Source organism: Grus americana, chromosome 11, assembly GCF_028858705.1.
Source record: "Grus americana isolate bGruAme1 chromosome 11, bGruAme1.mat, whole genome shotgun sequence".
NCBI classification, from domain to species: Eukaryota; Metazoa; Chordata; class Aves; order Gruiformes; family Gruidae; genus Grus; species Grus americana.
In genome coordinates, this window is record NC_072862.1 from 2,903,844 (window position 1) to 2,926,934 (window position 23,091).

A 23,091-nucleotide genomic window follows, 5' to 3' on the forward strand; every position below is an offset into this window, starting at 1 on the left:
ATGGAATGCAACTTATATTCAGAGCCCTGAGAAACACAAGCGAGTGTCTGCTTTGGTGTTTGGGGCTGTTTGTTTGTTTCAAGTTTATCTTAACAAATAAATGTATCTTGCCAAATTTGATTAACAATACTGAAAAAAAGCAAACAAGAAAAGCTAACCTGTTTCCCCCTGCAAAGCTCCTCTCAAAAGGAAAACATTTTCACCAACAGCTTAAATTGAACACTATTTTACATTTTGAAATGCTTCATGGTTCCTAAACATATCTAAATGTAAGGAAAAGGCTTAAAACCGCAATGGAATGAAACACTTCAGACAAACCAAAGGTTGGTTTTGTGCTGATTTTTTTTTTCATTTTGGCTAGCAATCCCCCCCAGTTGATTACTCCTACAGCTCTTCTGAAGAATGACAGCAGATGGTATTGATCTAGCAGGGCTTTGAAAATGTAAAGCAATATAACATTGGTTTATGGCATCCAAATAATAGAGCTCGTCTTAAGACATGCTGAGATACCTTAACTAGTCTCATCAAAAAAGTCAGGAAAACTTTTTGATGTTCCTCCCATTTCCAAACCCGTTACCGCGATTCATTCGCTGGCGCCTGCCCAGCCAATGCTGCGGTAGTGGCCAGTGGCCGCGATGGGGACCCTCGTGTGTGTGTGTTGCCACAAAACCAAAGCCAAATTTCAACTACATACATACTTTTACGATTTTTGACTGTTCTCTCTTGTCTACTTAAATACCTACAGCTGCTCATCGTGCTGTTACACCAGCCCCGAATGCCACGTTCCCATAGCAATGTTTACTCTTACATTATTTTTTCTGTAGAACTTCACAGGTAGAACGGTCAACACATGACCATTGATAGGCTTTTGATTAAAAAAGCAGTGGAAATAATGAAGGAAAACCCTTCACGCACAGGGTAATTATCTCTGAAAAATGCTAACAACCCAGGTAGGTTTCTACTAGTTCTTATACTGATTTAGTGCATGAAAGTGAACAAATAGGGAAGACAAAAAAAAAAACAAACCCACAAAAAAAACCCAAAGGAAAAGAACTGAAAACTTTTAACAGACAAGGTGCCATAAATACAGCAGGACTGGCTTTGGGGGCTCAGGCATCTACTGCTCCAAGAGCAGAAAATATGACAGAAGCAAATGTTTGATTTGCATTTATTCTGCTTTTCAGTCCAGCAACTTCCCAAGCTCCAGATGAACATTTATTTTCCAAATTTCCAGCACTCAGCAAGCACTTCATCATAGGAGGCAATCACATCATTATGCTGCCTAACAAAATGTAACACCAGGATGCACTGACCTGACAAAATAGCGACTCCCTGCTGAAACCGTGCTGCAAGAAATACACATTTCATTTTCATCTTGGGGGACTGGGAGGGGATGCCTAGATTCATATGCTGGATCTCCAACTCATTTTAAACTAAAAATTGGAACAATACATGCCCAAATTGTTCTGTGCAAGCTGCACGCTGCCCACTTTATGATGCTGAAAATACTTGTTAATCATTCAGACTCATTTTCAGGATGAATTTCTTGCAACATTTGAACAGTAGGAAGCTCTTTATTTGGCATCATTAAGGAAAAAAAACCCTGAAACCCTCAACAACTAATGTATGTAGGCCAACATAATTTCACTTTTAGCCACCAGTTCTTTAAACGTGGATGTTTCCAAGTAGCAAAGTATTAGAGTGAACAGCAGTTGAAAGGATAAAGGTCTGGATGCAGATGGACCGTTTTTTAGTAATATCCACAATTTTTACGACCAAGATGACCAATGACGCAACAGTGGACAGGAAATAATTCCCTTATAATTTACTATTTATCTTTTATCAAATCTCTTCAGTTAACAGGAGCTCTAAGCCTTGCCACTTGAGCCCCCTCAAAAGAGGAGACAGTGGCACTGAGCCCTCCTCAGACACTCGGGAAGTCTTCCCCATCAGCCAAAAATTCTCGCCACCCAGGAGGATATCCCTAAGCTCTGTGCTCAGGAACTGGCCAGGACGGGTTTTTTCCAGGCTTCTACTATTGTAGTGAATATCACCATCATCAAAGCAACAGCTACTCTCAGATTGAATAGTTTTTCTTTTTCTTTACAGATTTCATTTTCAATGCAGATCAGAAACTGAAGTTGTTGATAATAATAATAATAAAAATAAATAATAATAATAATAACAATAAAGTGTATTTTTTTCCCCAGACAGTCCTACGCTTCAGTGTTGGTCATTCATGTTCCCAGATGCTTTTTGCAAGGATGATGAAGTTAGGTTTGCTGTCCTAATCAAATTCCAAAATAAGTAATTGCATTTTCTCTATCTTAACGCTACTCACGCTTTCAATAAGATGTATTATTTTTCACTTCTAACCTGAATGTTTTTTACTGTTGCACTACAACGTTAAATACTTGCAATGTTATATCCCAGCGGCGGGATATCGGGGTATTGGAAGGAACTGATCTCTACAGCTTTGCTTTGCAAACACTGCCTTGGACCCTGGGGATGGAAGCTGCCAATGAAACCCGGCGGTTTTCCGACATAAAGCTACTTCCCAGTGATATCTGATATTCTCTTATGAACCTCCATCTGCCCAGAGCTGGGACAGGAGATAGCTGTGGTAATTGTGCAGTGACTGCTAGAGACCAAAGAGCTTCGATTCCACCGGGAGACACGCAGTTGGCTAACAGAAACACGATGCACACGACTGAAAAGCATTAACTTTGCAGTTGTGACTTTTAAAACTCATCCTTATTTCTAACCTTAGGAAGAAAGAAAAGAAAAAGAAAATATTGCCACAGAGAAGATCAATTGCTGTAGAGCAAGGGTCTCAGTCTGAATTAACCAGACCTATTTTGACTTTCCATTAAATACTTTCTATGTAAACCAGAAAACAACAACTGGCATAACTCCAACCCAGCTTAGTTACAAAACTGTAATAGTACCAATTTGGACTAATTGTGGATCTGGCTACAGTTTAGATAATTTTCTATCTGGAACAGAGCAGGTCATAGACGATGGTCACGTAGGAAGTCATCTCCCATCCAAATGACTGAGGGAAATAATTACCCTTCGGTTTTCTGCCTTTCTGGGCAGCAGGAACGTGCTTACCTCCCAGTCACTGCAAGATGCTCTCTGCCACATAGTGAGCCCAAACTGGAAATAGCGCCAGCACCTTTCTGGAATGTTTTCGTATCTCCAGTATATACACCCAGACCAAAACTTTCTCCTGAATCACCTGAGCAAACCTAACACAATTTCCTTCCCACCGCTTACACGAACCACCACCAGCCGCCACATCTCCATGCAGGGCGTTCATGCTGCAAAGTATTTTCTTATGGCAAACCAGAAAACCCTCAGCAACGGCAGACCCGAGCTTTGCTAAGGAGACAAATGTGCATGACTCCTGCCTCGTCTCCATGCTCCCAAATCTCCCCTCCTTTTTTTTCCCCCCCCTATGGAAATGAAGCTAAAAATGATGCTTTACCCGTAGCACTGCAGACTGCAAATGAGTTTGTGGGTGATCCACAACCATCTTCGGTGGTTTTTAATATCTAGCTTTGGTAGCTTCCTTATGAGATGTGGCAATGAGACCCACCTGAAGGGGCTGAGGGGCAAGCTCCATCCATACAGACCAGAGGGCCTGTAATTTTGGGGTGTAGTACACACTATAGGAGCCACTCCCACAAAAGTTAGATGCTGTGATAATGAGTAATTTTGAGGTCTTGATATCACAGGTGCAAGAATCACCTTCAAGAAATGAACACCAGAAATCTGAGATACTGGAACTCTCATGACAATCTCTGAACTAAAAGGGAAAATGGCATCTGAAGCCAAAAGGTGAGAGAGGCCCTAGCTGAATAAATTCAGTGGGTAGGTACCTTTGCCATATAACTCCTTCCTCACAGTATGCAAAAGCAAGGTTTCCCGTCGGTCTCCCTCCAGCTGCCCAGACGCAGGCAGAAGCAGCTCCGTGAGCGCTTGTCTCCTCTCTGAGCAATCCAAGCAGCCTAACGGCAAACGGCTCACCAGGCAAGTTTCATCCCGCTGATGAAGACAGACAGATTTCAAAGTAGGATTGCAAATTTCTTTAAAAGGGACGCAGATCCATAAAAGATGACCGTTTGTTGAAATGAGCCAGCCACAACAGCTGGTCGTTGGTTGTGGTGGTCAGCGGCACGACACACGGCACTTGTCGGGCACACAGAGACCCTGCCCGAGGCGGCACCCAGCAAGAAGAGATGACTGACTCCCTTTCTGACACTGTTTTTGATATAAGAGTGCAACATGTGTGTTCAGGAAGTCAGCCAACAAATGGAAGACTGGCATATTAAAACAAATTTGTGCTAAATTGAAAGAATTGTTTTGTATTTTCTAAACATTTATACCATCCTCCGAAGCAAACTGCACCAAAGTAGTTGCTACATTATTTATTGTAACTGGCTAGTTGTAAACTCTGCTTTGCACCTTCTTTTCTCCCTTTGCCACTGAGAAAACGCTGGCTGTCTTAGTGCCGTTAATACAAATTGCTCATAAACCTTCTCACACGAACACTGGAGCCGATGATGCTGGCTCTTCTCGGAGAAGGGCCCTTGGCAGGTACCGCATGCTGCCAGAAGGGATCACTGCAGGGCAGGCACAGAGAGCAGCTATCGTAGTCTTCCCTTTCATCTCCTCCTTAACGACTTCGTAACATAAAGAAATATATTGAGAATCCGGAGAACAACACCACTTTGGTGTTAATATTCGGAAGCCACGAGAGCGGCTGGGTGCACTGTGCCATTGACCCTTCACTCCTCAGGATAAGGCAGGTTAGAAATGTGGCTACGGAAAATGCCCAGGGAACACAGAGGAGCGCGACACAGATGTCTGAAGGATTCAGGGCTGATCCAGCCCAGCTTGGCTAGATCTGAAACCTCTAGCCCTTGTTGAACCCCAGGCGATGCTCGATTCCAGTCAGGCCTTGCAGCGTATTGCCCAGATCCTGTCTGCTCAAGCCCAGGGGAGACCCGAGGTGCCGCCTGGGCCAGTGGCGCAGAACAGCGGGCAACGCGATGCGAAGAAACCTGCCTGGCTCTGCCGTGGCCAGGCGTGGGGGGGACAGAACCAGTACTTCCCACAAGGACCAGTTTCCATAACCATATGGGGACATACATGCCATTGCCCCTATCCTAAACAGCGAGTATAACGTGACAAGTGCAAAAATGACAAATTAGCAAGGTTTTAGGAGGGGATCAGTCATTTTATAATACAACTATAGTACAGTCTTGCTGGCACGTTATTTCCTCCTCTCCTACAACACTCTCCCTTGCCTCTCCCTCCCATAAAATCAGTAGGATGAACATGCATTGCCATTCCAGAGATGAATCACCGTATGAGACCTGGACAACTGCTAACAGATCCTGAGTACCCCGGAGACAAAAATAGTGACAATGAGTGTTTGGGAGAGAGAGGGGAGAGAGGGGAGAGAGGGGAGAGAGGGGAGAGAGGGGAGAGAGGGGAGAGAGGGGAGAGAGGGGAGAGAGGGGAGAGAGGGGAGAGAGGGGAGAGAGGGGAGAGAGGGGAGAGAGGGGAGAGAGGGGAGAGAGGGGAGAGAAGATGCACGAAAGTGGGTCTGTCAGCAATCTTCATCCTTTTTGCAGAAGAGACGCTCAGGCCACAGACAGACTTCTAAAAATTGCACCTCTTAGCCATGTCTTCTATATATGTACGTATTGGTTTAGTTTGCATCAATTCATCTCCTAAGTGCACGCTCGTATGCATTAAAATCAGGCTCTTTCTCTGCACTTAGACCCAACCGGAGATCTCCCAGTGCGTTCAGTCGCCAGGACCATCCAGCGCGACCCATTCAGGCTGGCAGCACCAGACCTTCTCCTTCAAGGTGTGCCATTTTAAGCTTCCTCAAACACACTCTGAAAACGAAACCCCTGCAAATTGCCGCAGAGTGCTGAGAGCAAGAGAAGGAAACGGCTTTACCTCCAGAATGCGGTGGTGGTCCACACAGCAGCACCATGCCCTGGCCCTGGCGGACGGACACCGTGCTTCTTGTTCTGGTTTTGAAGTTCTCAAGATCTGCCAAGAGAGAAAGAATTCAATTAAAGGGGTTTAATGGGTTTTTTCCCCTTGTGAAAAGGACAGAAGGTTCACTAGGAATTTGCTGTGTAACAGAGAAACAAAGTGAACATCAGCTTGGAAGATGGGTTGGTGGCACCTGGGTGGATCATGGGGCAGTGGAACGCTGATGTGGCAGCAACCACCAGAAGCAGCAAAAACATCTCCACAGGCTGCAGGGCTGGTAAGGGGGAAAAGGTGCTGATTTACCATGGGCAGAAGATGCACCTAGAGAAAACTCTAGCAACCTGTAATGCTGCTAGTTTTATTTTACAAATTTATGAAGAATTACTGCCTTAAATAATCACTACTTTCAATCATGTCATAAGCCTGTTCTGTTTCCCTTTAGGAGACTTGTTACCAATGCCCTTGCAACGCACGTGTAGAAACCCTTCCTCTCCCATAAGGAAGTCTCTTGTAATAACTGTATGTTAGCCACACAGTGCTTTAATTAAATTACATTCCTCCTTCCACCTCTCTCCTTTTCCTCTCCTTCAGAGGCCATGCACTGCAAAAATGCTACTCCCTCTCTTCTCTCCTTGCACACTGAATTCAAGAAACTTGCTATTAAGTGACGAGGTGACTCTGAACGTCGAGCAGTGGCACCAGGTATTGATCAGCACCATCGGCTGCTGCGCGGGAGCACTAATACACTGAATCACTTTGCTAGCCTTTTATCTTTAACAGTCCCTTGCATTTCAATTTTCACTTTTTTTTTTTTTTTTTTTTTTACTTTCAGTGTAGCTGAGCTGTGGTTTGGTGATTACAAACCTGTTGTCAGTGCAGTTGGGAACCAGAGAAAACACACAGGTGATAAATATTTAACAGCAGGAACTAGTAGGAACATCATTATAAGGTTACAAGGATGAAAAATTAAGCCTTGATTTTTATCCCCTCTTGAAAATGTTTTCTGGAAGCACTGGCATGCATACTTAAAAAAATTAAATAAGAAGAAGTCACTGCTTCATTTTAGAAACCTTTTTCATGGACCCTTCCTGCTAAAGGCAAACTCAGGGCAAAACCCAGGCAAAAGAGGAACCACAGTGTAAGTAGCGAGTAACAATTTATCATAGTGCTAGTAGTCATCGTGAGACTTCCAGCACAGTTCTGCCGTACCCTTATGCTGTACATTACATCATTCCCGGGATCTTATTACATTATTTCAGCTTTTTCATTTCCATTTTAGCAGACAAATATTGCGGGGACTTAAAAAGCCTGCTGCACTGCAGTGAATTGTTTGTGCAACCAACACTAGTCCAAACCTGCCACCCTCCCGTCCTCCTTCTGCCCGAGCCCACAGACAGAAGCGACTCCATAAAACACGGAGTTTCCCAGCCTCAAGTCATAGTCTGAGTCTCTGACTTGGAGCAGGGTGACTTTCTGTGTCCTTCTGTCTTTTTTTGGCCTAGGAAAAAAGACAGAAGGAAAACAGAAGAAAATCCATTATCAATGAAAACAGAGAGATACAAATTTTCTGCCCCAAGGTCTACAAAAAAGGAGGAATGGCACTTTTCAGGAACTGTCACGTTCCTCTGGCCACCTGCCAGTCCCACAGATTTAAATATATTTTGGCTGCATACAGACACAAGATTGGGTCTCATCCTCACCGAGGATAGTTGCATAAGGAACAACAGCCCAAAACCAAAATGATGCCTGGAGGAATAAATGTGGTATTAGGAAACATTTTTACATGAATATTATTTCCAATAAATGAAAAAGTAAAGTAAAAGCAAAACAAGTCCCAATCACCAGAGCAGATACTTTATATACACGTCTATGCATGTAGATGCACTTGAAAAAAATTGCAGAAGTACTTGTAAGAGTCTCTCTATATAATGGAAGATTCTTCATATCTCTATTTAGCTACTTCCTCCACATTGACAGAAACAATACGTTATGCCATATACACACACACAAAACATTTTAGAGATTCTACAGAATTCACTTTTCAGGCAGGAATCCTAAAAAAAACCTTACGCAGGTCTGGCTTTGGAACACAGGAAAGAAAAATTGCATCAACTCTGAGCCTGCGCGTTTAAGCCTACTTATACAGTGCTCCAGGGAATTCTGCTGTTAATCGCAGGGGAGGGAATGGGAGAGGTCTTTCATTACTAATCAAAAGACACAGCCACCTGCCTGGTGACCCAGCAACTCTTGATTACGACAGTATGGAGAGAAAGTGCACGACTCGATAGTTTAAATGCAAATCTAGTCCTCTAACTCTTTTTGCAAGGAAGAAATAACCCTATTTGTTGACAAAACAGATAGCTATATATTTATGACAAGAAAAGGATTGCTATCTGGAAAAGAAGTCTCTGCTTGGATGAACAACTAGGAAATGATAGAATCACTGTTGCTCGTAGTGCAAACTATCAAGCTTTGAAAGTCAACTGTCAATTCTGAAAAGCCTCGTGCATGTGCTTAAAATCTGGCTCCGAGTAAACTAACAAGATTAAGATAATCATAAGAAAGGCTAATGTCTCATCAAACTGATTAGGCTCGTGCATTCTGAAATCCACACTTCAAATTTATTTTTGCAATACCTAAATAGTAACTTGAATTAACAATAATATCATTAAGATTTTATTAATAAGAAACTTCATTTAAACACCATCTTGCAATCTTTCCCAAGAAATTAGGACCAATATTAGTGTTGTCGAATGGTTACAAAGCGTACAGACTAGCAACGCGCGGACTCGAGAGGTTCTCCTCTGCTTTCACATGCTGCGGAAAGTGGACAAAACCCTTTCCTACAAACTTCTGCTCAAATGGCTGCAGAATATTACACTGAAATTTTGTACCGCTGAATTCCCCATACTCGGAGGTAAGACCGCTTGCTAAACAAAGGTTAAACACACTCGCTGAAAACCACCCCGCAGGAAGCTTTATGGCAGCAGCAGCACTCCAGCACTTCTTTCCCCACGTCTGTTATCTTCCTCCAAGAGAAACACCGCTGTCTAGTGCACCTCTACCCCTGCCCAGAGAGTAGGTAAGAAATTACTCTCTACACTTCTGACATTAAAAATCAATGGGACAGCAAAAGACGAAGAAGAAAACAACCCTCACAGCTGCAGAATGACTCCGAATTACAGCGTAAATGGTTCGGCTGTACGTGCCTCCCCTGACAAGAGCACGAAGTTCCACTTTGCCTTGCCCCCAGGCCTAAAGACCCTGGCTAACACGTGAGGATTTTTGTTCTTATTTGCCAATAAAAAACCCCAAAAATCCAAACCCACAAAAATGCCAGGAGACTTATTAAGGCAGAAAGCTCAATTATTTCTTGGCAGACTTACTGTGTTGGAAGACGGTTTGAAGCAGGACTATCATATCCCCGTGTTTCCCTCAGTACCAGCTCTCTCACCACTAGAAACTGCACCTGAGCAGAACTGGGTGACCCTGGAAATCTGAGGTGTGCAGGTGTCCGGCTGCTGGACCTGCCACTGTGCCTGAGCAGATGACCCCCACGACACGGCGTGGCTATTCAGCATCTGCTGCTACAGGGCTGGCCTCTACTCATCTTTTTCTTACTGCATCATATTTTACCTTTTTTTTCTGTTTCCTACTCCTCCTTGTTATAGTCTTCCACGCTTTACTGTTCATCTATTTCTCCTGTGTACGTTGTCAATGAAATCACTGACTCCTGACACAAATACTTTTGCCCATATTTTGAAAAACAAACCAAACAAACCACCCCCCCCCAGCTCCCAAATTCTGGAAAAGCAGCTGAGGATGTAGATTAAAAGAAAACAATTTCAGATTTGGGAGGGAGGCAGTGAAAGCCTCAAACAGGTCAAACAGAAGTGAGACATTGGTGATTTACATGTAGAAGCACCATCAGGAGGAGCCATGCCATCTCTTGAAGTGTTTGCTAACCCAGTGGGGGACGTAACAAAAACCAGTGGTCTAAAGCTGAAGTCATGGAAACGGAGATGAGAAATTACACTTACTATGAACGACGATGATCAGCTGGAATAAACTACAACAGAGAGCAGTGGGTTCAGCATCCTCGATGCCTGGAGATCAAGACCACCTTTCCAGAACGTGTACAAACCCTAACTATGCTTCAATCATACTTCAGCAGCCAGGTTTGGTTAGGGATAAATCAGCAGCAAATACAGACCGTGATAAACGGGAAGGCACGTTACAGGGCACTGCACCCATCAGGCCTTCCGATGCGTGAAACACTGGGAAGGAGGAGGAGGAGGTCTGGAAGCTGGTGTGATGGTCTGGTGGCCTGATGGCCACTAACAGACCTGAGAGTCCCACAGGTTTGCTCCCTGGGACCTGGCTACACAGTTATGTAAGAAATCCCAAAATAATCACATTACGATTAATTAAAGTACCCCACGGGGTACTAAATACCTTATAATAGAAATAAAAGACACAGTCATTCAAGGAGTTCACAGTTAAATGTTAGACATAATGCAATGAGCATTGGTAAACAGAAGAGAGAGAACAAGATGCAGCAAAACAATGCCTGGAAGTGATAAGTTCATTAAGTTTTAGCACGCAGGCATCTTTGTGACTTAATTGAAGTTTTGAGGGTGTGAATTGCTTCAATTACAGTGATCTGTCATTGCATAGATCAAAAAAGAAAGGAGCTTTAATTTCAATAAAAATATTTACACGGGAAACAAACAAAACATGACCAGAATTGAGGGCTGCTGCTATGAATCGAAACTGCGTCTTGTTGGAGCCAGGATCCCCGCATGTGCTTTTGGTGAACACGCGTCACCAACTCGGGGACTGGCGGCACTAGGCAGTATGTGACCATGAAAAAAATACTGGTTTTATTCATAGGATCAAAAAGGATAGCAGATGCAAGAAGGATGTAAACTTACCCTAACTAATCAAAGCAGCATACATCTGCGTGAGAAACCCTAGGTCACTTGCACCGATGATTAACTCACAGATCAGGCTTTTATTTTAAATGTGTGATTTCAAATAATCAAGACCAGATATTTGTAGGACTGTTAAGAAAATAATATACCTGCATGTTGGGGTTTGGCCTATTTAACTTGGACATTCTCTATTTAGAAAGCAATTGTCAAAATGAAGACAAACCACTGAGGGAGAAAATATCAATGCTTTGCAATTTTGGAGGTCAACGTCCTACCAAAGCTTCTTGGGAGAACATGGTACCAAACCAATGACTCCACTGAAAACAGAAAAATATTGTATAAGCTCCAGTAACTCCAGCATCACATGAGGATGCGATTAGTAATGTTTTCAGTGCAAAGAGGAGAATATAACAGGGAAGTTTAACAGCAATGCAGACAGGTTATCACGATTAACACTTACTCAGATCTTATTTAATGAGTGAGTGAGGATGCCATATAAACTTCATCATCTCCAGAGTATCAGTTCTAAATCAGACTTAACAGACCCATGTGAGTAAAAAGCTGTACATATTTAATCTGTGAAAAACACGTGGATTTGTACCACTGACACCACTGTACTAGCGATGGCATGACTTTGGGAAAGTCATGTAAGTTCTCTGTCTCAAAGTCTGCACATATCTAAGGATGAGTACTTAAACTGTGTGTCTCAAATGAGACTTAATTAGCTGATATTTGCACAAAAACTTGACATCTGATGCTGAAATGCACTGGAGTGCAGTACGCTATTAGCACGTGCACACAACGCCCCCTTTAATACGACCTTGAATGTCTTTTCTCGCGTCACTAGATTTTTCTGTAGCCTCCATTAAAACTCTGCCCTAACGCTCAGTGATACAACTTGTGCAGGTTCTGGTAAGTGATACAGGTGCTTATTCCTCAAAAACGCTCAAAAGCCCAGAAGGTGCCAGCAGCAGCTGTCAACCCTCTCAGCTTTTCAGTTTGGGGAGGGGACTGCACCAAATGACCTCCTTCCAAAACCTCCAATGTGGTTTAATAAAAGCTTAAACAATCTGAAACGATCCAAAGCCCCTAAGACTGGGTAGTTTGTCTCAGTAAACGGCATATGGAAATTTTAATCAGAAACATATGGCTTTTCACAGTAACAATTATCCAAGTTTGGCTAGAGTAATGAAAAATTTCCCGAAGTTTTACGTACAAAAATCAGTCTTTATAGCAAAGAAGATTCAATTGTAAGCAAAACAAAAGAGCTGTAGCCTTTTGTCCTTTATTAGGACCTACTTGGGTTTGTACTTTAATTATGAAATGTGGTAATTCTTTTTCTAAGCGACCACTAAATGAGTCCTGGAAATCAAAGTCTGCTCTTTTAAAGAAATATTTCACAGATGACGTCGAAGTACGAGCAAGCAAACAAGACCCCATCAGCTCACTTCCCCGCAAGTTCCCGCTGGCGGGAGCAGTGTCCGATTCGACCTCTGCTTTTCGTATCTACATCCCTTCTCATTTACAGCTCCACTTGTTCTATTGTGAAGACCCCGACCCAAGCAGAGCGGTTACAGCGTTTGTACCCGGGCCCACCTGGGAACGTGGAAAGAGCTTGGCTGCTGAACTGGGCACAGCCTTGGGAACCAGAGTGAAACAAGGCGGCTTCCCTCGGGAGACTGCGAGTCCCAGGTCATCTGCGATCTGACACAGAGATCCCTATTTTTCATGAGAGCTAAGCTCTGTTTTGCCTGCCTTTGTTTGCTGGAGGAGGGTTTCCATGGTTTGCTTTTTTTTTTTTAAGTGCGTAGCATATTTTTAGAATCCAAAATGCTGTCGTAATTATGCCGATTCTGAAATTAAGAGAGAACTCTCTATGCAAGAGGGCTATTTTAGAACTATTAAACAAAACCAAAAATATTATAGAAAATTACATGAATAGTAAATGATTCAAATTGATGGTGACAGGTGTCTGCATGTCTTTTAGAAAGCCAATTTATGTGACTATATCATGTAGCAGGAAGCACTGCTGTACATTGCCTTGAATGGCATACTGTCAAAAACTCATACACCATTAGTGAACCCTTTGTCATTACATTTAAGGGGTTTTTTCCTAATGATTAGAAAAGCAGTGTCAATGCTATTTTTATCTATTAGTCGTGTTTAACTGATATGAAACTATTTTTCCTTACACTATATTCTAACAAAAACATACATACATCAATCACTTCTTTACACATCACTGAATTTTAATTTACAAAGAAAACATGACTAATATTCAGGCTTTCATGCTGCTGTTTTTTACTTAAAGTCTATCTCTGGAGACTTTTGCAAAGCGAATTTGATAACACATCGGTGATACTGCTCTACTGAGTTATGTTAACAGCAAGTAGCTACCAAAGCACAATACCTGTATCTATGTCTATCTGTATCTTCAAATGGATCGTTATGCCTACAAGGTGAGCTGTTCAATGAACCTTGATAGAAGACATACGTACTTGAAGGAAAACCAAGGGATTGTAACAGGGGACCCCAAGAATAGGACCACACGGTAACTGCAAAGGCCTCGCTGGTGCAGCCGCGGATGGAAGTTGTGAGCACAAACCCGCAGCTCCTCCTCACCAAAGGAACACATCCTGGGACTGAGTAAAAGTGGACTCTGGCACTATGCACTCTAGCCTTAGTATCATTGTAACTGTGCTAAAAATATGTCTTCGATTAGGTTACTAACTAATGCTTCAGTTAGATTATCAACAAATCCTTTGATTAGGATTTTTAAAAAAGGGGGGGGTTTAGCCCATATAAATCACATGGGGTCTTTGGTTTGGTATTTCAGCCTTCAGGCTTTGTTGTAATTTGGATACAAGAAACTCGAATGGTTTAAAAATTAATTTGGTAAGAATTGACCTTCACTACATACATTAAATGAACTTCAAAACACCCATATGACAGGAAGTAATGATATAAGTAAGGGGTGGTTACCTCTTCATAGATGCGAAACCCACAATCCACTTACATACACAGATACAGCCAAGAAATCTAAAGTTGATTTTCAAGCATGACTTAAAGAGATTTATGGAGCATAATGGGGTTTGCCTTCTCATACCCCATCTATAATTTTAAGATGATCCCAGCAATCTAAGATTTAGAATGATGTTTAAGGTCATATGCAGTCCTTTAATCGAAGTCAATGGGATATTTTTGCTATTAAAGACCATATGACTTATCTCAAGGGTATTCTGAATAGGTTGGCAACGACACCTTGTTGAACAAAAAAAAAAAAAAAGCAGCCAGAGAGTTTGGCCAAGTCTTCCTAGTTCAGACTGAATAAAGAACCTTCTACCAAGAGAGAGCTTGTGCACCCTCTTCCAAATTGTTTTCATCACATTTGCATAACGCTCCACATACAACAGAGCATCCTTTCATATCCTGGACAAAATACACAACCAGATGGAGACAGAAGTCATTTGCATCACTGCCCATGGAATAATACGACTTCATTGGCTGTAGACTATAAACTATGCTAATTTGGCCCATAAAATAGTCTTGAAGATGAGATTGTAGTGCATCTCAATCAATTTCAGATTTTAGAGGACATTGGTTTGAAGAAATCATAGCCCATCTATATGAAGGCAGGCTGAAAGCACTTTAACTGATGACTAGCACCCACAAAAGCATTAAAGCTTTTTGCTCTCAAAACACTTGACAAGATTTGCCTCCTGATATTTATGGCTCTAATATCTCTAAACACTGTCTCTATAAAACCTGTGCCTGACTTTAAAAGCAAGGTTTTATGTCATCCCTTTCACAAATACACAAAGATTAAGTTCTTCTGCCCATGTCCTTGCTGTTGTGTCAAGACTACACAGCGGGTTATGCAGCTTGGAATAAAACCCCCTTTGATACAGAGCTTAATAGAATTTTAGTTTAAGAGCTGGTGTTCTAATGAATAATTTTTAGACTCACTGATTTGAGAAATAGTTTACAAGTCTGGGGATGAAAGCTTTCTAATTTGACCTTTAGAACAGAAATTTCACTGGGATTTCTACCTCACTAAAAAAAAAATGAAAATGTTTTAGAGGTAAACATCTTGCCAGTCCCCCACCCGGCCTCTCCTTTGGAAAATATTTTTGCTCGGACTTTGCACCTGTAGGCATTAAACAAGGTACTGCCTGGGCATCTTTACCAAGTGGCCAGGTCCTATTTGGACTTCTAGACCTTTCTTTTCCCTGACCTTTCCTGCACAGAAACTGCTGCTGTTCTTGCAAGACAAAAAAATTCTGAGATGAGATGCCGTGGGGGCATCTGCAGCTGGAGGAGTTTCACATGGGGTCTGCTCTGAGGGCTCAACTTAGCTATGGGATGAGAAGAGCCGCGTAGCTGGTTTGAACTCCAAGCAGATGTCCTCAGAGGAGTCTGAGCCAGGGGTGAGCTGCACCGGCCAGGCTTGGGTTAGGAAAGGAAAAAGCTGGTATGTCAGCTTGCAAGCCAAGATCTTGTTTTCTCCCAAGCCCTCCCCGCTCTCCCTGTCACTCACATCTCTGACCTATATATCATCTTGGACTTTGACATCTCTATCTGGGTTCCCATACTGAGACTATATTTAAATCTTGCCAAATCGTTCTGACCACCAGCTACCAAAGCTGATTTGTCTACCTGCATGGCTGAAGTTCCTCCCCAGGCTTTTACCTTGCATCCCAAAGACTGCAACAGCCTTTCCTTGAGTGTTGCCGATGCCGTTGGCCAGCACGCAGCTGCGGGAGTCACAGATCCTCGTGCTGTGCTCGGATCGTTTTCTCCTTCCTCCATCACACCAAGCTGCTTGTCCTCACCAGGATGGCTCCTCCTGGCACACGATGTGCTCTGCACCTCGCTGGGATTTGATCCTTGCTTCCAAATAGGCAACAAGGCAGCCCCAGTGCTTTTTTTGCCTGCCTTCATGCTCCTCATCTTACTGGGAACAGGGGCTCTTAGCAGTATCTGCAAGGCACCCACTGTTCTCTTCCCAAATCCAATCACTCTTTTCTATGATATTGCCAAAAAAAAAAAAAAAAAGAAAAAAAAATCCTCCTCAACTTTATGGTCCATTTCATAAAGGCTGCCTGTTTACTTTCTTTCTATAGGAAATATTTCAAATGTTCCTTTTGAAGGAACTCTTCTGCTTGAGACAAAATGCTGAGGACTCAGAAAATTTTATTTTATTACTTTAATCTGGAAAATCTGGGCAGACATTTCCCCTTGGGTTGACTCCAACGCGGTTATTTCACTCCTAGAATTTTTTTTTATGTTTTTCTAGCAAAACAATACGTTATTCGCACGCTCTCTTCCAGCACAGATGATTTTGCAATAGCCAGAAAGCAGTGCTTCTGTTGGCGGCAGGAGATACTGCACAGCTCGCTCTCACTTCATAGCTGAGCATTACCATTGCAGATGCCTCGCGCGTACCCCACTGGAGCGTGCTCTGCTGCACCTTCATACTTTGTGCAGCTAAATGAATGCAAATACAGACCCCAAATAATGTAAAATAATGTGACACAAGCTTGCCGAGCTGGATGTTTCAAAGAAAAATTTCCCTTTGCTTGATAGAAACACAAACAAAAAAGACCCCACAGAGATCCTGGTCCTCGGAGAGTAGCTGGTGGTTCAGCTTGCCTATGGAAATGTACGTTATTATGCCAGGCAGCATCTCTTAGAGAGGAGATATTTCTTCATTCTGTTCATCTCTCACTTCTAATGAATTATGAAATGGCAGTCACGTTTGTTGCAGACAGGAAAACTAACATGGGACAACTTTTGACAAACATATTTAAAGCTCCGCTGTCCTTTGCATGCCAACACTGACTCCCTGGTTTTGCTTTCCAAAAGAAATTAGGAAAGAAAAAACTAACACAATGAAAAAGCAGACACTAGGATAAAATTATTCTGCACTGGTCTTACATCCCATCAACAGGAACAGAAATTTTCTTACAGCTGGCCTTTGGGTACAGTCTGTGCTTGACCAGGGGGTCCTGTAACTGTGATTTCCCATACATTTAAAGACAGTACTGATTTGTGTTGATAGAGAATCAGTAAGGACCAACCTAAGGATAATAATAATTTCTTCAAACTAGGCAAATAGCATTATTTCATTTGCCAGACCAGGGGATTTCGACCCAAAAGGGGAGGTGTTACAAGAAGCATCCTGATAACTGAGAAAATAACATAGACCTCCTGATTCCTTGTCCTATTCTCTATCCACTGGACCTAAAAGACCAGAAAAAGTGATTACAATATGTCACAAAAACATATGCTTACGGCTCTTCAGGCATTTGTGTCACTCTATGATCAGTTTTTACAAGACGTTCGAAAAGATTTGTAGCAGGAAAGAACCTGAATCAAAAGAAGCCTTCGTTGCAACCCCAGATGTTTATGCGGATTGAAGCTCATCACGTATGGCCTGGACAGCAATGGTTCACAGACCTGACGTACCTCTAATGTCTGTAACGGAGAGAGCGAGCAGGTGGAGATTAATTGTTACAGAAACGATGCCCCAAATTCATTCCTGAACGACGAAAGCATGGTGACCACAGGGGCGTACGTGAAATCACGAGCAAGGACCACTTCATGGGGACACGGTGTATCTCTACCCTGGCTGTTTATGAGTATATTGCTGTCAAAGTCTCTTTGGGGTTCTTAATCAAAATCTCAAAATATTAACATTTGAAAGATACATCCTTATTAAATTGTAATAATTATCCGTAAGCCAAGAGGGAAAGATTTCTTTTAAATTTATGAGTTTTCAGTTGGTCATATCCCCTTTTGTCTTTTCAAGAAAGTATGGTTCAATCTCGCTCAATAACCAAGTTCCCTGAAGGGTCACTGTACTCTCAAAGATACTGCTTTATATTGGCATCTACATTTCCAGGCTATTTCATTTATTGTCAAAATAATTTAAATTTGCAATTTATTTTCCTCTGTAATTTATGCACCCTTCTAGCTGTCATCAGAGTAAGCCAACTGGATATCAGTGATTTGCAGAGGTAAGACTGCACTCAATGCAGGTAGCGGGCTATATTCTGAGTTATGCCAAAATTAAACTCTAGTATCACCTACGTAGGTATTCAACTGTTCCTATCCTTGGCTTTAACAAAAAATGCTCAGAAAAATATTCTGTAAATACAGTCACAGTCAGAGGATTAATACTACTACTAAGGACACACTAATATTCACAGCATAGTCCTATTTTCATTCTCGTTTTTAGCCTTCAAAGAACAGGATAGATGTCAGATGATGTGCACTGATTCTTGAATAATCTAGCGGTGAGCAGCCAACAGGCCATGAACGGGAACTACCTTGATGGGAACGCAGGTAAGACGCAAAGGCTTCAGGACTGAGAGAACAGGAGATTTTGCTGATAAAGAGCACGGTATCAGATCCCGCACAAAGCCGGGGAGGGGAAGCAGGGAAAGAAAGACAAAGTCTTGCTGTCTCCTTAGCTTACTGTGGGAGCTTTGCACCGTTTTCTTTATGACCTACGCACTGAGCATCTAAAAAGCGGGGTGGTATTAAGTTAACAGGTGAGATGTCAAAGTGACTGATTAAGCCTGAGGTCAGAAGATCTTCAAATGCAGAGAGATCGACTCCATTTCAAAGTGAAATTGTCCCAAAACCCTGGGCTCAGAACCTGAATACTTAGTGCTTCATTCAGAACATCAGAGAAAATGAGAAATCTTTCTTTTTGTTTCCTTCCAGGTCCAGGCGGAGTTTTCCACAGCACCCTGACATGATTTAGCACCAAGATAATTTTCTCAAGACTATAGAGTTTCAGTGAACAGCAGAGGTTTTTGCAAGGAAAGCTTACATCACCGGACCTTGGCACACTGGGACCAAACTGGTACATTTAAGCATTCATTTTAAACACACACCTAGATCTGCATTTAGTTCTTAATGATCCACCCCCCCTAGATATAAAAATAAAATATTTTGAATATATGTTATTTTACATATTGAAGACAAAATTAATAAATAAGGAGACAGACAGGAAAAAACTGTCAAGCCTGTGCCTTGCTGTTCCCTAAATTCCTAAACCACAAAAGAAACCGTGGTGCTGCAACCATCCTGTGACGTGAAGCTCATTCCAGCACAATGCCCAGCGGCGTGGGCAGCAGGTCCCGGCCACAGCCCTCGGACACCTCCTGTGCAACGTTCCCTGCCCTCAGCAGCTCTATTTCGGCGTGATATAAACCGAAATACGCTTCCTAAATAACACTGCAGGCTTACGAGATTACTAGCTTTGAGAGAAGGTGTGCTGATTATTTACAAATGCCTTGCCACGGCTTTAAGTAATAATGTATTCATCTTATTTATAACCCTTGGGTGGAAACAAGCAGGTATAAATCCTATGTTTCTGTTCCAAGTTAAGGGTCCCTCTATCACAGATAAAAGTAAAGTAGGTTATATATCTATCCTCTGCTACATACTCCCTGTTGGTCCTATTCATCATTAAAAAAGAAAAAAACACAACAAAAAAAGGACAGCTTACGTGAGGCTCAGCCTAGTTTTCCGCCCATCGGAGACTGCGTGGCAAAGGTGCTGAGGCTGGGAGCTGGTTCTCTAACACTCACGACTGCACTTTGCACAGCTCAGTTAAGATTTCAGCAAAGGAGAGAGACATCGGGGAAACGTGCACGTAAGAAAAATTCAAATCAATTTGCTTGTTCCCTTGTTCAGAACACACCTTGCATCACCCCAAACCCACTCCTGGGAGCCAAAACCATAGGGGTGGCTGATTTCGGGTAAGACCATCAGGCTCTTTATTGATATAAACGGTATTTTTCCTGGTCGTGACACCAGAGGAGGAACCGGGGACTCTACATGCATACGGGAAGACACACTCTTGAACCAAACTTTGTTGTAACTAGCCCCAAATCTTATCTGACGGCCCAGGGAGTTTTAACATTACAACTCTGCAGGAACGGGGACACTACGAATAGCTTGTGCTGAGACTTGACAGCTTCATTTGTGTAAACGCACGGAGGAAAACGGGGATGGCTAGTGCATCCCAGCCGCTTTGGCAGGAGCGGAGAAGCCTGGGGAGACCAGAAATGCACACGCAAGCTCCCAAGTAATGCTTTATTTGCAGAGTTTCAGGAGCTACAAAACTGTTCCTTTAGGAAGAATGAAAAGTTTAGGAAATACCTCCCTACCAGAGAATGAAATTTATTTATTGGACCTAGAATTTAAAAAAAATGCCTCCAGTGTATCTGGGAAATTTTACAGTGAGTTTTTTAGTCTCCCTGGAAACTGAAATAGGAAGGTCGGCCAGAGGAAGCAGAGGCAGACCCTTTGCAGCACGGTGTCATTTGCTGCTGCCGCAGAGCCGCTCCTGCGCACCGCAATCAAACCCTGCGTCTGGCCTGGACCTGCAGAGGCTCTGCAAGGCTTCGACGGGAAACGGCGAGGCAGAAAAAGAGATTTTGGGCTGTGTACGGGAAAGCAGGCCACGTTAAGAAAACCACTTCCTGAAGCGGTAAGAAAAAATGAAGAAAATTAAATTATTAAAGGCCGATTCATGGGCCTCGGGTGTAAGCAAACTCCAGTTGCTGGCTGGGGGTGTCGTGTCTGAATTGTGACTGTACACGTGGGAGGCAGCGCACTGATGAAAATGCCAGGAAAAAGTGAATTAACCTACAGGAAGAGCTGCAGATTGGAAGTCGAGGCTCCAAAACAGCAGAAGGGGTACATACCTCAGCAAGAAATAGCCCAGTGTGGTATTTCAATCTGTGGGTGAAAACCAGCCTCGGAGCACAGACACACACGTCCTGTGGTGCTGGCTGCGGGCAGGGGCTGCTGGTGCAGGCAGGGACGGGTGCTTCCCCATTTCAGCGCCGGTGTGCAGCTCCCACCCAGGATGCTAAAGCCTCCCACCCCGCGTACCCAGCAGGGACTTTTCACAAGTGCTCTCACAGAGAGCCAGAACAAAGGAGGAGCCGGGAAAATGCGCTGAACTGGGTTTCTGCCCTTCATAAACAGAAAATCCTTGAAAAATTAAACTTCCTGAGGAGGACGAACACAGGCGACCGACGGGCTGCTGAGGGACGAGCAGAGCCGCGCACACCCGTCGTCCCAGCTGCAGTCCGACTCCGGGAAAAAACAGCCCAAACCTTCTGTTCTCCTGAATTTCCAGGAGGTTTTAAACACATCATCTTTTCTCAACACTCAGACGTTAGTAATCACTGCGGAAATGATTTAATTTGCGTGCCGAATGCCTCATTCAGCCGCGCGGCAGCGCATCGCTTCATTGATCAATCAATGCGATTGTTGTTGCACTTGTTTGTTTAGGCAAGGCAAGGCAGATACTTCAGTGGTTCTCTGAAAATGTTTTCATTATTAATTGTTCTTGAAAGAATTACTTCATTGATCATTTAATCTCCAAAAAGAAAATGAATGCACTTCAGGGCAATAAGAGGGTAAAACAGTAAAGAATTTGAGCAGCAATTATAATTTGTTTCTTAGCAACTAATAGCAAAAATTATGGGATTTGCTCGGGTACGAGATATAACAGGAATCATTCCAGCAATGGGAATATTGAAAAAAATCCTTTTCAGTATAATGTTGGGAGTAATTTTCTTTTTCTACCATCACAGTGAAATTATTTTAGGATGGTAGGTCAAAGCCCCAAAGTATTCTCATTACAATCGTGTTATTGCTGTCTTTTCTGTTACCATTTGCACTGCACAGTGCCGAGTCCTAGCTGCTAATTCATGTGTAACAATTATTTTTGCAGAAACACTTCTATAAAACAAATTCCTTTAATATAGTGTGAGGGGAGAAACAGCTTTCAGAAACAACAGCGAAGTTCCCTGCAGTTAGGAGCATGTTTGCAGCAACGAAGAAGAAAGTTAGAGTTCCTGTAAATGAACAATCCAAAGGAGAAGGGACAACAGGGAAGTCTGAGGCTGCTGCCCTGGTTAGCAGCAGAGGGAAACCCACCTCCAAACCCTGCCCTCCAGGCACGGCTTCATCTGTAAACGCAGCAAACCAGCTCAGGCTAAATTCCGCACACCGAATCAGCCACCAAAGATGCCTCCCTTCAGCCCCATCACCTCCTCTCCTGGGGCCTCGTTCTGTTCTAAAAACTGGTACCTCAGCCCCCTGGACATCTCAGTATCACTTTTGCCAACGGCAGAAAATGCCCATAGCATTAGCATGGACCTGTTAAATTACAGATACAAAGGAAAGTCCTTCACAGAAAATTGCTACGGGCGGGAAAGGCACCGATTTCAGAGAAGTGTCTCTGCACAGAGCGGGAGGACACCAACCGTCCTCCCACTGTGGGGGTGCGACAACATGCAAAATGCTAAAACCCCCTGAAAGGTAGATTCGGTTTCTCTAACAGCTTATGTTTCACAGACATCACTGTTAGGCAGTTTTTACAACAACGGCGGGGGGCAAAGCAATGGTATGACTGAAAAACTGCACTGATTTGAACTTCATTTTCCTCTTTGGATATCCATTTTAAAACCAGCAGCATGTGACAGACATCAGTAGTGATGAGAAAGGCGATGGCTAGCGCATGGCCACTCACCCACTCTCCACAGGGCTTATTTTTAAACCAGCATTACTGCAGGTAGCACTGTCCGTGTGTATTTTCAGGTTAAACTGCAAATCCTGCTGAGGAGTTTAGGGCCAAATTGGGTCTAGTTATCACAGCAGGGAAAGGATATTTCATCTACCACCATCGGGGATGGTTCCACAGGAGAAGATAGGGGTCATCTGTTGGGAGAGTGGAGCCTTGGCCCCGTCCCGGGGCCGCATTAGCTGCTGCAGGTGGAGGCGGTGATGGAGCAGGCACATTCTAAAGCCGCCAGGATGGGGTCACAGGGGTGACCGGATTGACCCTCCGCACTGCTCCTGGAGCTGTGCAAAAATGTCTGGTTTCAAAGCTGTGGTGGTGAAAACTAAACTGCGGCCTCAGCAAGGTAAAATAAATATCAAAGTTAATCTCTAATTAGAGTTATTATTCTGTAGGTGCTCGTAAAGCAGCTGAAGGGTAAGATGATAATTGCCATTCTCTTTGCTGGGGAGAGTCTCGTCTCGCTCATCCCACCCTACCAATGGGACTGTAAAAGAACAGATCACTTAGGAAAGAACTACA

At 43.2% G+C, this 23,091-nt stretch overlaps 1 protein-coding gene across 2 annotated transcripts in view; it reads right to left on the minus strand.

Moving 5' to 3' along the window:
* LOC129211459 (contactin-4) overlaps nucleotides 1-23,091 on the minus strand; it is a 336,085-nt gene that overhangs the window by 98,724 nt on the left and 214,270 nt on the right. For both annotated transcript variants that reach the window (XM_054838596.1, XM_054838595.1), the window contains exon 6: nucleotides 5,980-6,075. In XM_054838596.1, the coding sequence (XP_054694571.1) occupies nucleotides 5,980-6,075 (96 nt within the window). The remainder of the gene's footprint in view (nucleotides 1-5,979; nucleotides 6,076-23,091) is intronic.